At 33.7% G+C, this 15,673-nt stretch overlaps 1 protein-coding gene across 1 annotated transcript in view; it reads right to left on the bottom strand.

Annotated features, from left to right (window-relative positions):
• Positions 1-6,442: 6,442 nt before the first annotated feature.
• Positions 6,443-15,673, bottom strand: part of LOC117100744 (conserved oligomeric Golgi complex subunit 1-like) — a gene marked incomplete at its 5' end in the record, with an annotated part of 25,039 nt that continues 15,808 nt past the window's right edge. Inside the window, 7 exon segments of the mRNA XM_033240537.1 lie at positions 6,443-7,676; positions 9,379-9,567; positions 10,397-10,528; positions 12,047-12,221; positions 13,668-13,744; positions 14,173-14,250; positions 15,099-15,192. Of these exon segments, the coding sequence (XP_033096428.1) occupies positions 7,545-7,676; positions 9,379-9,567; positions 10,397-10,528; positions 12,047-12,221; positions 13,668-13,744; positions 14,173-14,250; positions 15,099-15,192 (877 nt within the window).

The raw sequence follows: 15,673 nt of genomic DNA, 5'->3' as shown, positions 1-15,673 counted from the left end.
ATTTGGAAACTATGCATTTGATTGGATGATTGAAACAATGCCTACAACTTCAGATGCTGGAGTTTGGCAAACTGCCAATAAAAAAGGTAAAAATTATAAACAATGGTCAAATGGAAATGAAGAACAGCCGATGGTGGTAATTATAACAAGGAATAATCAGAAATTATGTTATAAAAACAGTAAATCTAACAATAATCGGCTCAATCCTATTCCAATTTTAGCTCATTTCTGATTTGTTTTTGCCTAGCTTTTTGTAATTTTTACCAAGGTAAATGGCAAAGGTTAAATGGGTTTGTATTTCTATACAATACATTTAAGGAGTTTTTGCAAATAAATACAAAAATATTCATGAATAAAAACTGTACTATACTTAGTTTAGTATACGTGTTAAAATTAATGAATAAAAAGAATTTACCTGTAGATCAAAAAATGCAGAACGGCCGTAGAGATTGTCACTTATTAAAAATTAGCTATCTCCAATTTAAATTGTGAAGCAGAAAGGGTAGCCGTGTTAGTCTAGATGATAACAGTAAATGAAAGACAAACAGCATTTTCAGACTAACAAATTTATTTTCCCACAAGCTTTTGACCATGCAGTGGTCTTCATCAGGTGAATGTACAAATAGGATAAAAGTATGGTCATATATACAGTAAGAACAAAGAGGGTAGATGCTCTATAAGTAACAGTATCTGGGTATATAATAATCTAATCTCTAATTATTGTATTGTGAATTTTGCTAGCACAGTTGAATTTACGAATTACATAACTTAACCAATGAGGTAAAAATAATACTGCCATGATTAAACCAAGTACCGTATTTATTAAAATAACCACCCTGGGTGTTTATTGTTGAGAAGGGTTTTGAGGGGAGGATTTACTCGAAGACGGCATTTATTTGAAGGAGGCATTTATTTTTTTTATGTACAATGGATACGTATATACTTAAATAAATGCCCTTTAATGTCAATGTAAATGTGGAACTACAACACATAATTACTGCCAAAATGTGTTAATTAATGCCTGATCATACAGACCTATTAATGCCTGATCATACAAACCTATTAATGCCTGATCATACAGACCTATTAATGCCTGATCATACAGACCTATTAATGCCTGATCATACAGACCTATTAATGCCTGATCATACAGACCTATTTATCCTAACCAGGTTAAAATACATGCAATTCTGCTGGAGTACAACATTAATAGAATATGTTGAGAATGATGTTGCTTTCATTAGTTTTGTAAACAATCATTTAGGGAGGTGTTAATTAAAGGACAAAATAAACGCCACGGGCATTGAGGGAGGAGTTTATTCCAAATGAGGTTCTGGAGAGGGGGCGTTTATTCAAAGTAGGGCGTTTATTCGAATAGAAATATGTTATAGTGGAAAATGCATTTTCATAGAGGAAGTTGTGCATTTTCATAGAGGAAGTTGTAATAAATGTGAAAGGAATGATGTCTAAATTTTGCTTGTCAGACAATTACCTGTATTGGAAACTCAATCCAAAAATTAATGACAATATAAAGACAGAACAAATGGTGAACGTTTGCTATTTTGTGTATAATGACACGGATATTTAGGTTGCAATGAATACCGAGAAACGCAAATTATCTTGTAAAGAAACTAAACAAATTCAAAAAGAGTTGAACCAAGAGGCATCGGACTGCTGAATCATAAGTTCAAGAATACGCGATAACAAAATTCAGACCATCGATTTAAACATCAATAAATTTGCGCAGAGCACTAGCAATACATTGATGCAACGCAATATAAACATAATGTTAACATATGAATACTCCTAATATACAATCATATCTTCCGAAGCATTCAACTTTAACTTGGAATTTGATTGGTTGATTCAATTCATACTCACATTTGTTTCGGTTGATTTGCTATTTCTGTAATAACAGATGCCATCCTGAAGCACTGACAATTGGATTTTCTTTTGCAGCCAATTAGCAGTAGATATTGGTTACAAGTTACTGAGGCATACTAGGGGTAGCGTACTCATGATGGGCGTCCTCGTGAGGATTAAAATTGTATCTAATAACTTGTCCGTGAGCAGACGATAATCAACGTTACTTCTCCTGTTACAAGACATGATCTTGTTATTATAAACCTTGTTTATGATACAACAAAAAATTTACTAGGACAAGTAAATTATTCAAGAAGTTTTTATGAGAAATTTCTTATTCAAAATAACATCGTAAACATTGTGATTAGATACGGTCCAAATAGATAGAAAGTATTACATGGTTATGATAATGTATATTTTAACCTACAATAATAACCTAATACAAAATCTCTTCCTAATTTCAAAATAATTTGATGGTAAGCAAACACACTTGTTCCAATCAATGCTGTCATGTAAATGGAATTTAACAGGAGAATCTGTCATTGAGAAATTGGTTGACTTTTTCCACTTAACCAGAGATGCTGCTGATGAAGTGTGTTCCAAGGGGACAGGACCTACGGTCCTAGGAGACAGGACCTATGGTCCGAGGGGGCAGGACCTATAAGGGGCAGGACCTACAGCTGGAGGGGGCAGGACCTATGGTTCTAGGAGGCAGGACTTATGGTTTGAGGGGACAGGACCTATGGTCCAAGGGGCAGGACCTACAGCTGGAGGGGGCAGGACCTATGGTTCTAGGAGGCAGGACTTATGGTTTGAGGGGACAGGACCTATGGTCCAAGGGGCAGGACCTACAGCTGGAGGGGGCAGGACCTATGGTTCTAGGAGGCAGGACTTATGGTTTGAGGGGACAGGACCTATGGTCCAAGGGGCAGGACCTACAGCTGGAGGGGGCAGGACCTATGGTTCTAGGAGGCAGGACTTATGGTTTGAGGGGACAGGACCTATGGTCCAAGGGGCAGGACCTACAGTCGGAGGGGGCAGGACCTATGGTCCAACGGGACAGGACCTATGGTCCGAGCCTATGGTTTGAGGGGGCAGGACCTAAGGTGTGAGGGGGAAGACCTATGGTCTGAGGGGCAGGACATGATCTGAGGGGGCAGGACCTATGGCCCTATGGGGCAAGTTCAAATGCATCTAAAATGTAAATGTAAAGGCAGAATAATCCATAGCTTGCAGTGTCATTGTGCTGAATTGCATATGGGCGTGGTCCGTGACTACCTAGCAGCCGTACAGAGGCGCTTATATCACATCATTCCACAACGACAGGGGCTGAAATGAACCATAGCATCAGGGTAACCCCTACTCTTCCGAAAGATGCAATGGGTTGTTTAAACTGCACACGAGCCAGATGTGTACACTGGACCTCCATTTTAAGTCCTTATCCGAGAAGACTTGTTTTTACCAACCGAACCCTGGGCGAGGAGCGGCTGGATCAATGCCGATATTAAGGCTGTAGTTAGCGGCGCCCCTGCCTTACCGCTCGGCCACTCGACTCGCTTAAATGTTCACACTCATGGTTAGAGATTTTTTGGGGCGGGCACCAATTTCACCAACCACCGGATTCGCCATGTTGGGCTGTAGCAAAATGAAAACATTACTTGCCTTCAAGTTCCAAGGTGTAAATCCTACATAACTACTTGCAAATCCTCATGAAAAATTAACAATTGGATTCGATCCCTAAATATCTGCACCAGTGGTGGCTACAGGAATTTATTGGCCCAAAAGTCTAACTGAAGATCTGATCTAAAGGGCCAGAGTGAAACCCCTAGTGGTGGTCAAGGAAAAAGGTGTTATGGATTAAGATGGTAAAAATTGTGGAATTGGAATCACAATAACTTTAGTTGATCGGCAAAGTAATATTTTTAATCTAACTGACGATAGGTGGATTCATGTAATTTCCCCCCAATGAGCCCTGGTGTAAAAATAATTTTTTTAATATAAAAATCTTTATAAACAGTAAATTTCTGGGTGTTATTTGGTTCTTTTCTTTTATGCACTGTGTTATTAAATATAAAAAAAAAAATTATCTTGAAAACACATTTATTTTCTGCTTCAAAATCCAGAAGCTACCAAAGACTAGAGAAGGTCATATCCAAATGAAAATTGGTACCAAGTATTACAAAATGAATTAGGAAGGATGTGGTGGTGTTCAGTAGATACAACAGCAAAAGTAGACTACCATGATCACTATGTTCAAAATATCAAACAAATTACCTTGAGACTGCTGGGTAATTACCAAATACAATTTTGAATGAAAGACTGCTACAGTAAAATTGTTCCCGGTTCTCTCTTGAAACTGTACTGATAGCACGGTGCACATCCGCTAAATTCACACGAAAATGGACATTATAAATCTCAAACTACTTTTTCCAGATTGCAAGGACTTATCACCATGACTACATTTCTGAATCCAAGCTTTTTCAGGTGATCCCCGCAGCGAAACACGAAAGCATGTCAACAATCGTGGAGTTTTTAATAAATGACAAACTAGGCTGACCAAATGCCAATTAGAAGTTATTACGACTGGTCAGTCTGAGTGGATTTCAAGGGGAAAAATTTTGAAATTGTTGCATTCAAATTTTAAAATAACCTGTATTTTATGATACTGTTTAGCTGAAAAAAATTACCTACCTGAAGCTCACAAAATAAGGTAATTTCAGGTGATTTTTAACTACTTGAGCATGATTATTGGGGTGGGGGCAATGCAAGTACTTTTTGGAAAGGCGTGTGCCCCCTGCGCATTCCCTAGATACGTCACTGCTTCAACTACTTATGGTGAAAAGTTGGGATACCACATTGCCACTTACACACTACCATAAAGCTTCAATTCAAGTAGTTCATTAATTAACACATAATCATATTATATTTCTGTTCACGTTTACATTTTGGCTACAAACAGTTCTATTATGATCCTATGGAGGAGTGATTATGAGGTAACCATAGATTTGATATTAAAGCCAATCAATCATTCCTAAGCTGTCTATCATATGCATGATACATGAGCAGACAGTCATGGGATCTGTAGCAGACACGCATGACTTGCAATGATCCCTGGTGAATACTGCGCAATGGCCTCCAATCCCTGAGGAATACTGCCAGCCATGCAGCAACTACCTCATAGACCAATATATTGACCATTACACTGCCTAGTCAATATTTTGCAAGGGAGCCACTCCTGTATAGAGATTGGAGAAAGACAAAACATCTATTGGGTGTTCATAATAATTACAGTTCTTATTGTGTTTGTTTTTTCATGCTTGCAGTATTTTCTTAATGTATTTGCAGAATGTTCTTAATTTATTTCTTATTTGTTTTTTGGAATTTCATTTTATGTCATTGCTTTTTAGTCTTTTATCAAAATGTTTTTTTGGAGGAAGCTGACTTGAAAGAGTGATTCATTTGCTTAAGCAGACCCTGACCACATTACTGTATTATGGAAATTCACTTATCTCCCGCAAATTCAGTAAAAACACATTTTTTGTTTTATTTAGACCTAAATTTTGGTTGCCGATTATTTTTTGCAGTCTGACAGTGCCATTTCCGAGCTTCTAAAGGTGCCTATTCTAAAAAAATGTCATCACCTCAGCCCCAATCACGGTGGGCCTGAGGTGGGCATGGCCCTTAGTTTGGTACCTTCACTTTTTCTCATAGTATATATAGCGCCCCCAATGTCATTAAACAAATCTCCCGGAAATGGGTCCTTCCAACTTGGGACCCCTGCCTACAAAAGGCATGCTATCCTACCTAGGCATAGGTTGACAGATTGGCTTAGCGTAACTAACCTTTAATTAATGTAAATACAATTCAAAAAACTGTTTTTAGTTTGATGTTGCAAACAACTACTCATTATTGGAATATAATAACATATTGCCTTAATATGTCTGATTTTTTGTTTGTATTTATACACACATAATAGACCTACTTACTGTACATAAAAATGAGATAAAATTACCTGACCTTTTTCAAGAGGGGGCAAACCTTGATTTTTTTTTTTTTTTTTGGTCACTAAAAGACACCTAAGAATTCGGGAGAGCTCATTTCCGGCCAACTAGGATTAAAAATTTTCGGTTTTTTTTCAAAACATTTGAACCTCCCTCCTTCAAATCCTGGATCTGCCCCTGCAGTATACACCTGGGTGGAGAGTTGAGATGTTTGAAAGCCAAAATCTAAAGAAACAGAAGTGTAGAGCACTGAGTCAAACCCACTGCTCCCCCACCATGGCAGCTGTCTCAATGGCCTAACAGTAGAAAAGCAGTGTACAGATAACAAAATTAAGTGTTGGACATGCATAATGCACAATGCTTTTACTGAATGTAGGTCAAGCAAAGCTAATAAAAGACACAACATCTCATCAACGTCCCACAGGTATTCATTTTACATTCTATTTCATCAATATTTTTGTGCTCATCACAAATAGCATCTTCAACTCTGACTTGAATACATGAGATCACACTCTGCTTTGTTATAGATTTGCAATTTAAACGGAAGTATGACACAGTTTAAGAAACCAAGAAAACTATTTTTTTCCACAAAATCATAATTTTATTTCTCCCCAGCTATTCTAATAATACAATATTTTTTAATTCATCCCTAAATTAAATAAAGTTTAAAATATCAAACCATAATGGTTTGTATCGCTTTCTTTGTATTTTGTTTAATACTGTCGATATTGTTTAAGTATACACCAATATCGTTTTAGTAAAAACATGCAAATTACAGTATTACCTTTTAATATAAGCTGTTAAATACCAATCAAAATGTAACTAATTCTATATTGTTAATTCCCCTTCTCTATATCAATAGGCAGATTTTATTATTAATTATTTTAAAATTCATAAAACTATCTTTTAATAACAGTTACATTTATATATTCCTTGATCTGTAAATGTAAATATTTTATATGTTGAATATCAAAAGTTTTATATAATATGCAAATAACAGATATATTTAAATATAAATAATAATTGTGTCAATCATCATAAATAACAATTATTATTTACATCATAGCTTGTATTGAACTGAAGTAAAACCAAAAAATATTTTTAACAAAACAGTAAATAAAAATGAAACCAAAACAATTTCTGAGTTAAAATTGCGAAATTGACACAACACAAAATTAAAATGAACTTGAGGTTAGGTCACAACCCTTAAAACAATTGAATGCTTCCAATGGGATCTTTATTTCTTCATATAATGATAGAAAAGTGTAATTCTGCCAATATCAAGAGTATCTGATAAGTATTACTGATCACAGAATACCATCATGCTAGCGAACAGAAGACATAAACCCAGAATGCTTGCAGGGGTCACGGTTGTTTTATCCGATCATGAACTACTAAAAAGAAAACCAACCAATGGGCCATGAAATTATCTTGCCTCGATTCGGTCTCCGAGGACTTATAGAACGTTTTCTATGTAAAATGATGCGTGACTGTCTTCATACATCAAAACAACAACATTTTTCAGTACCTTATCATAAAAACCCAACCACCGGAAATTTTTTTAATTGCAAACTTTCAACAGCGCCCTCACATTTTTTCCAGGCCGGTATGCCGGCACTTTATATATTATTTTCATATACATTATTACAACAAACTCTTACTGTGCTTCAATTCTGGCAGTTACTCCTTTCCAATATTTGCTAGCCAACTGGTCTTCAGAGAACCTAGTCTTGAGTAGAATGCCCCAGACTTAGTGGCAAATTTTTCTGTCTCTTTCACAGGTGGAGACTTGAAAGCGGATGGACTAAGAGGCTAAAAACATAAAGATATATTATTACAAATTACTGCATGAAAGACATCAAAAACAGTAATGTGTCATCAGTCATTTATTAATTGATTATTAAGGACAAAGAAAAACATTAAACTGTACAGTAAAAAGATTGTTTAATATGCATGTACAGTAACTATTTTGAAATGATCTAGAAAATGCAAACTGTATTAATATAAACGATTAACTACCAGCTTATTAACATTAAAAATATGTAGGGTGACAATGAGAAAGTTATAAATGTTATAACAATAATAATAATACAATTATAAAATAATAATAACAACCACAAAACAACAATAGTGATTATGATGACAACAAAAATAAAAATAACGTAATACCAAAAACAGAAAAAAAAGAAAAACAACAATAATATGTATACTAATTTAAAAATCTATCATTTTAGATTGAAAATGTAAATTATCATTCTTATAACCATTTTTATATCACAATCGTAAATATCATATCTTCAGGCTCATAAACATCGCATTTGTTGAAAGTTCTATCCCTATTCATGCTACATTGCACTCTGTTTTTACAAAAGTCTGTGAACATATAAATCATGTAACGCTATTGTGACAGATATTCAGCAGCAACAAATCTGGCAATTTTATTCATTAATTTCCTGCCCTTGATGATGAAAACAAAGAACGAAAAAACAGACACAAAGAACGGTGACAGTGAGAAATGATTCCCTACTCGTAAATGAAATCTACCTACGGCATCACAAAAGGCTATTATGCGGAAAACAATGGGAGGACAACTGTGGAATGACATAGTGAGTTTAGGATGATATAAAAGTTTTGTCCCAAAGGCAAAACAGATTTGCTGAAGATTACACAAATGTGGGGATGATGTGCATAGATCTACTTCATCTCTGTTAACTAGAATGGATACCTTGTAAACATCATTAGTGCAAATACAGAGTGCAGTCACCAATGGTTATCAATCATATACACTATTTAAATTCATCATTAATGAGTACAAAAAACAAACTATTACACTTTGAAGGAAATATCCTTGGCATACATATGCCCTAGATAGCTGGTTATAGATTAATTTTATTGTGGAATTTTTGGGTAACACAAGCTTATAGTAATTGTTGTTGTCGTGATTAAATAGACAATAACTGAATTTGCGTCAGGAGAATCAAGTATAGGTGGAGTTTTACCCGACCTGACGTGGAAATGTACTGAATACTCAGTACGTGTGAAAACAATTGCAAAAAAAAATGCAAGTTGTTCTTGGGTGGCTTAATTACTTTTATGTGGAGTAAGCAGATATGGAAATATATTTTTTTTATAGGGTGCAGGGCAAAAGAAATATCCTATCGCTAGGCCCTGCAAATGAACAATTAGGCAGGAGACGTTAGAGGAACCTTGTTAATGGAAGATTTAAAAGATGAGAGATTCTTAATACACAGCTCTACAAACATACACAGAGATGCTTTCCATTGTCAGGATCCTGGGTTCAATTCCTGGAACAGAACAGGATTTTTTTCTCCCGACCAAACAACCCCACCCCCTAAGCCTCATAATGAGACTTAGTCTATGTGACGGGATTGCAACTTTGAAGAGTGATTAAGTTCACTGTTTAGCATATCCTTGGCCCTAGTGCCTAAAGCTGAATAAAACAAAAAGTTACACTGTAAAACTCATTTATACAACAAAGATAAACACATCTTACTGTTTGTGGAACTCTTGGCATGTTGGTTGGCAGGGTGAAGGTGGATTGTGAGCTGAGAGGAAGCAGGTTGAACCTAGCCTGGCTTGTTGACAACGGAAGTATGTTGTGATGTTCTTGTCGGCCAGCTTGGACTGCTTTATGCCCAGAGTAGACATGCTTGTCCAGGCTAGTTAATGCTCCAAGTAAAATCTTCAAATATATAAATACAAATTAAATAAAAGTGAATCTGATGATCTAATTTAAGAAGTCTTAAGTTAGTTACAGTATAATTAAATGAAATAATATTTTTCAATATTAACAACGGTTGAATGGATTTAAAACGTTATAGTTATATTTGTAGTTTATTGAACTTTTAATAGTTATACAACTAATTGTATATTTAATATAAAATAATATATCTGAAATAATAATATTTGTAACTTGAATGTTTTAAAACTTTTTTATTGTTTTTAAAAATATATAATGTAATCTTGTTTGTGCTTTGAAATTTCATTGATTGCTAATCTGTCCATTCAGGCTGTGTACTGGCTTGTGTAAATTTCTTTTGTATATTCTCTGAATATCAAAAGAGAATGACTGAGCACTTGTCATTTACTCAAATTGTTATTTATGAAGAAAATTATTAAGTTGATATTTGAAATTGTATTCTCTTAAAAAAATGTTTTTAAACCATACTTTGACCTTAGAAGGCAGTGTTTATCATAGAATACCATGCCATGAACTTTAATTTAGAATTTAGTTGAATATTTCCTGATTATTCTAAATTACATATAGACATGTGAAAACAATATATCATGAATATTCATTGAAGTTGATTAACCTTAAAGGATAGGGGTCATATTGCAAATTGCAGTCTTTAGGGAGCTAGCAACCACTATAAAATCAATAAAATATAATCAGAGGTAGGATACCCTAGGCATAAGCCAACCAACAAGTTTGTGAAAGCTTTCAGTATTGATAGGTATATACCTTGATGGTATAATTATAGCACAAGTAATTAGTGGAACATCGCACTTACTGAACTGCGATGAATGTGTCTTGATAAGTTGGCGTTAAAATGGCTGGTGAAGACATCAAGATCAAAGGGGTCAATCTTTGACTCGAATCGGTCAATCAACTTTTCCACTTTAGCTGTATAAGCGGTGTTAGCCTTGAAAAATAAATTGAATATTAGGTAAGAGGTCTTACTCTCTAATTAATGATATAAAACATGGGAATATTACTTCCCAGTCTACATTGCTTTCTAATTGTTATTATGGGATATTTCAATAAATTTCTTTGAGAATGAAAATGGTTAAATTGTAATTCAAGCCTTTTATATAGATTAAGAAGGTGTTACAAATTAAAATTAATGCAATAATGGTATTATCAGAGTTCACATTAAAATAAATTTCTAATCCCATATACATTGAATTATATGTGAACTGGCATAGTACAGGTAAAAAGACTGGACAGTCTCATAGCATGGGTTATCTCACAGTACAGCCAATACTCATATTAATGATAGCAGATGGAGATTATGTTTTAAGTGCTATGACTTGGTACATTTGAGCGTTGTTTTTGTCCCCGAAGGACACATGTAACTGACGCTAGGTGAATCATTAAGCCTTTTCAACATAACCCTATCATGCTTTATCGAAACCAATCTAAATCAAATGAATAATGGATACGGTAGACACTTTATCGATGGCAAGTGTGAAGTTTGATGGGTGGCAGACAAAAACAGAGTAGTTCCAAGGGACTTGCACAGTGATGGAAAGAAAACATCAAATGATTGATCCATACATTTGAAATTGTTTTCTTCAACTAAAGATGAATGGCTTGAGTGAAAACACTTGAAATTTAAAATACAGGTTATATATCAAATTTTGTAGACATGGCAATGTTCACTGTCACATCAATGTGATTTATTATAAAGAAACATGAGATGATTAAAACAATATATGGAATGATCTTTTTAGAAATTACCAGTGTCGATTAATATTTATGTCTGGTTTTGTTTGATTTGATTAGATTGTTCTAAACAACAATTTATACATAGCAGGTCCTTTATACTAAATTAAATATAACTGTAATACAGGAGTTTGAAGAAAAAAAAATCCATTTAATAAATAAGCAAAAAAGTATTAAATTACATTATTAATGATAAAACAAACAAAATCTTAACAGTTGGAATTTATCAACAAAATCTATCAATCTTGATTAACTTGCTCTTAGTTCTACCTACAATTAATTGAAAAATATAATTTAAAAAAATAGCGCCCCACTGTAATACCAAACGCTAAAGAAGAAAAAAATGTATTAAATTATTAATGATAAAGGAAATGTTATTAACCACATTTATCAACATTATCATAATCATTATTATATACATATATTTAACATATTTATCAGTTTATATATATTAGTTAACCAGCTTTATTTATTAGTTATTTTATTATTGACATATTATAAGTTAGAATCACCGTAGCTTGTATGTGCCAGGCCTAGTTTTAGACAGAACAAGTTAGAAGCGTTTGATGGAAAAGCAAAAAACGCTACACTAACCCAGTACCAAGTTGTTGTTTACGGTTATTTTAAACTAGCATGGTTCGCACACTAACGCCAGACATAACTACTCCACTATCAACACAAATTTAACCCTGTGCCCACCCCCACCCATTTGTACCTTCTTATCATCTCCTCTTCCTGTCATGATGGTAGAAACAAAGCGTAGATCAAACAGCATCTGAAGTACTCTTGGCTGGGATAGTTTTATAACCACCTCTTTAGAGTCCAACAATTGTTGGTAAATATCCACAATGCTATCTGTAACTTTCTTCACCAAATTGCAAATTGTTTCTCTACAAATAGAACAAAAATCAGATGATTAATAATGAGAACAAAAGACTAAAAAATTAATATTTTATAGGAAAAGCAATGTTCAAAAAGAAGAAATAACTAAATATCTCAAAATTTAATAAAAGAATAGAGGTATAGTGTACTAAGTAATCTAACAAGAAAAAAAGGTTTTTAAATAAATGAATGTGTCCATGAGCATTTATCTACACGGCCAACTCAACCAGCGTTGTGCAACCCGCCTTATGCTGGGGAGAGTCTTTAGGACATTATAAGAATGTTAAACATTTTAATATTATATGACGCAACTCTCCCCCAACACGCAGAACTATTGTTTCAGTGTTCAACTCACACAGACCAGACCCAACAACGAATTGCATTAGGCTGTGTGTACAACATTATCTGAGTTGGTCTTTACAGCTGAATTAATCTTAAATCTGATTCTAACTATTTTGCACCCCTTAGCCAATATAGTATTGCCACACAGAAATAAATCAAATTAAGATATACTGTTTGTTTAAGCTAGCAAACTTGAATATTTGAATAACTGCATATTAATGTTGATTTATTACTCCCCAATAGACAGAAACATAAATAATACTGTGACTACATTTTTTGCATAGTGTAGTTCTGAAAATTTTCTGGAAATCAATTTAAGTATTTTTGTAGTAAAGTCTGTAAATTATAAAAAAAATAAAATAAATTGTTTTTTGATTTATGTCTCACTAGAAGTTGACAACTTTATCTGATTCTTTTTAATGAGCAATTCTGTGTTTTAATTCCATTTTTAGAGGTTTTCCCAGAATTTATTACAGACAGCACATCTTTCATTTGCCAGAATATTTATTTAGAGTACTAGGATATCAAGGGCCCTGACTACAATGAGGCTGAATTAAAGTTTTAATCTCCGAAAACAGAAAGCATCAATTGATTATGATGTTTTCAATATTTACACTGAATTGTATAGTGAGTAAACGACAAAGCTACATAATTATGATATTTTCATTCATTATTTTGAAGAAATATGTGAATCAGAACTTCAGAAGTAAAACATTCATGATGATGACTCAATAAAGATATATTGAATCCCAGCACAATGGCATGTATTTCATTTCTTGGACCATGTATTATTCCTAAGTAAACTTTGTTCTTCCATTTCAAAAGTCTGCTTTTAAGGCTGGTTCATTGCTTATGTAATGGGCTTCTCTGCTCTTAGAAATTATATCTCACATGATAGCCAGCTTAGCCTAGATCAAATGGAAAACCTAGACGCAAGACCCCGGCCCATGACCTCATCACACATCCTATACGCATAATATGAATAATGCATACACTTTAGAAATAAGAATTTTGTCGTTATGGTTAGATTATGCATTCATTTGTGGATGACATTTTACATTATTTCCATTCTTGATACACGAAGATGTTGCGTATAAACTACTGTTACATACCTAGAAAGCGCGTGTCCACCGACACGGTTGATTTCGGCGCACAGTTCAAAGAGAAGTGATTGTACATACCATGAACACTGAAATAAACAACACGCTAGAATAGTTTACAGAATTATTATTTACTCAACTACAGTTTAAGTCAGTAGCCATTTGAGCATGGCTGATATGAAGGGGCCCTCTTAGATAAATCAATAACAAAAGAGTATTAAAAGTAATGGAAAACACAAAGTAAGTGATATGAAACAGGAATGAAGATAAAAAATAGTAGGTACTGGTTAAAAAGGAGATTAGGAGGTTAATGTGAGATTTGAGTTTTAGTGTAAATAAATGGAAAGAGCTGGTGTTTTTAATGGAAGCAGGAAGATTACTGAGAATAATGGGAGCTTGGTAGTTGAAGCTACTTTTAGAGATTTCAAGTTTGTAATGGGGCAGGAGGTGGGGGGGGGGGTTGTTTGTAGTCAAGACTCAAACACTAATCATTTAGATCATCTTTACACCATCTCACCTGTACAGGTAATCTTATTTTGGAGCTGATTTTCTTGCCATCCTCTGTCTCCTCTTGGATCTCAACTTCTGCCCATTGCTAAAAGAAACCAAGATAAACCTACTAAAACGTGTTGGTATATAATTGTTGCATAGATATTACATAGAATAATAATAATGATAAAACTTCCACCCATTGCTAAAAAAAAAACAATGTATGAAACTACTAGAAAATGCTGGTGTAAGTTATATAATCTATGTATAGATATTGCATAAAATAATTTATATTGATAATAATGGATAACATTTCCACCCACTGCTAAAAAAAAAAAAGAATGCATAAATCTAGTAGAAAGTGTTGGTATGTAAGTAATATAATTGATGTATAGATATTGCATAAAAATATTTAATTAATATATTTTTTTTAATATGCAATAATTTTAGCCATTGGCCACTTTTTGTATACTTTTATACCTGAATAAAATAAAAATAAAATAATTATAATTATAATAATAATAAATAGCATTTACATTAATATAAAAAACTTTACATATTACAATAATAGTAACAATAACAATTTAACTCAACGAGGCTTCTAAGCATTACGCTGACATAATAAATAGTTCATCAAGTCACGGCTGTATGTGCTGTACATTACTACCCTAATCAAGGCTCAAACGCTCACATAAAACATACTCATCTCCCTGGGGCAGTATTCCATGATGTTGTAGCTAGTAATCGTAATCAGTGCAATAGCATTCAAACGTACGCTCTGATACTTCTGGCTTAATAAAGACAACATTGATAAAGTGCCTTGCACTCAAGCCTTCTATTTCTGTTTAATGAAAGACCAAAGTGTATCCGTTGCGCTATATGCCTCCATGTATTCATTTAGCGTATTACGTAATACACACATGTATTTAGTTTCTTGCATGCTGATATCCTTACCGTGCAAGATGCTAGGAGTGTGGCTGGCGTGCACTTTAACATCGCAGTGTTGTAGTCATCCAAGAAGGCCTCAGCAGTGTAACAGCCCCAAATACTACATTAATAAAAAAAAAACATAAGTAGGAATATTATCCATTAAAAACTTTTAGCTCTATATAAATAATTTTACTACTATTATTGCTACTTACTATAATAACATTAGTATTATCAATCATTGTAAAACTCTCAAAGGCAGAAATGGTTCTTAACACCATTTCTAAATTAGAAACCCAATGTAATGACATAATTGTAAAAACTGGAAAAATATATTATGAAAGATAAAAAACACTCTTTTCATATATCAGTCAGCACCAATAATCAAGTCTGTTACTGTTGTAGTAGCTGTCACTGACGGGATCTGTTGACAAAATCACTGCTGGTGCTAACTTTGAGAGCCAAGGTTTACCATTATGCTACACAAATGTATTTCAGTTATCTCTTTATTTTTTTTTTTTAGTATTTCAGTTTTCTTTATATTTTATTTTTTTTTTTTTTTTATATTTTTTTTTTTTTTTTTATAAAATTTTTTTCTCTTT

The sequence above is a fragment of the Anneissia japonica genome, unplaced genomic scaffold, assembly GCF_011630105.1.
Source record: "Anneissia japonica isolate Jap-2015-1 unplaced genomic scaffold, ASM1163010v1 scaffold670_len1213532_cov191, whole genome shotgun sequence".
Taxonomy (NCBI): Eukaryota; Metazoa; Echinodermata; class Crinoidea; order Comatulida; family Comatulidae; genus Anneissia; species Anneissia japonica.
Note: the sequence above shows the minus strand (reverse complement) of the source record. Positions and strands in the feature narration are given on the sequence as shown.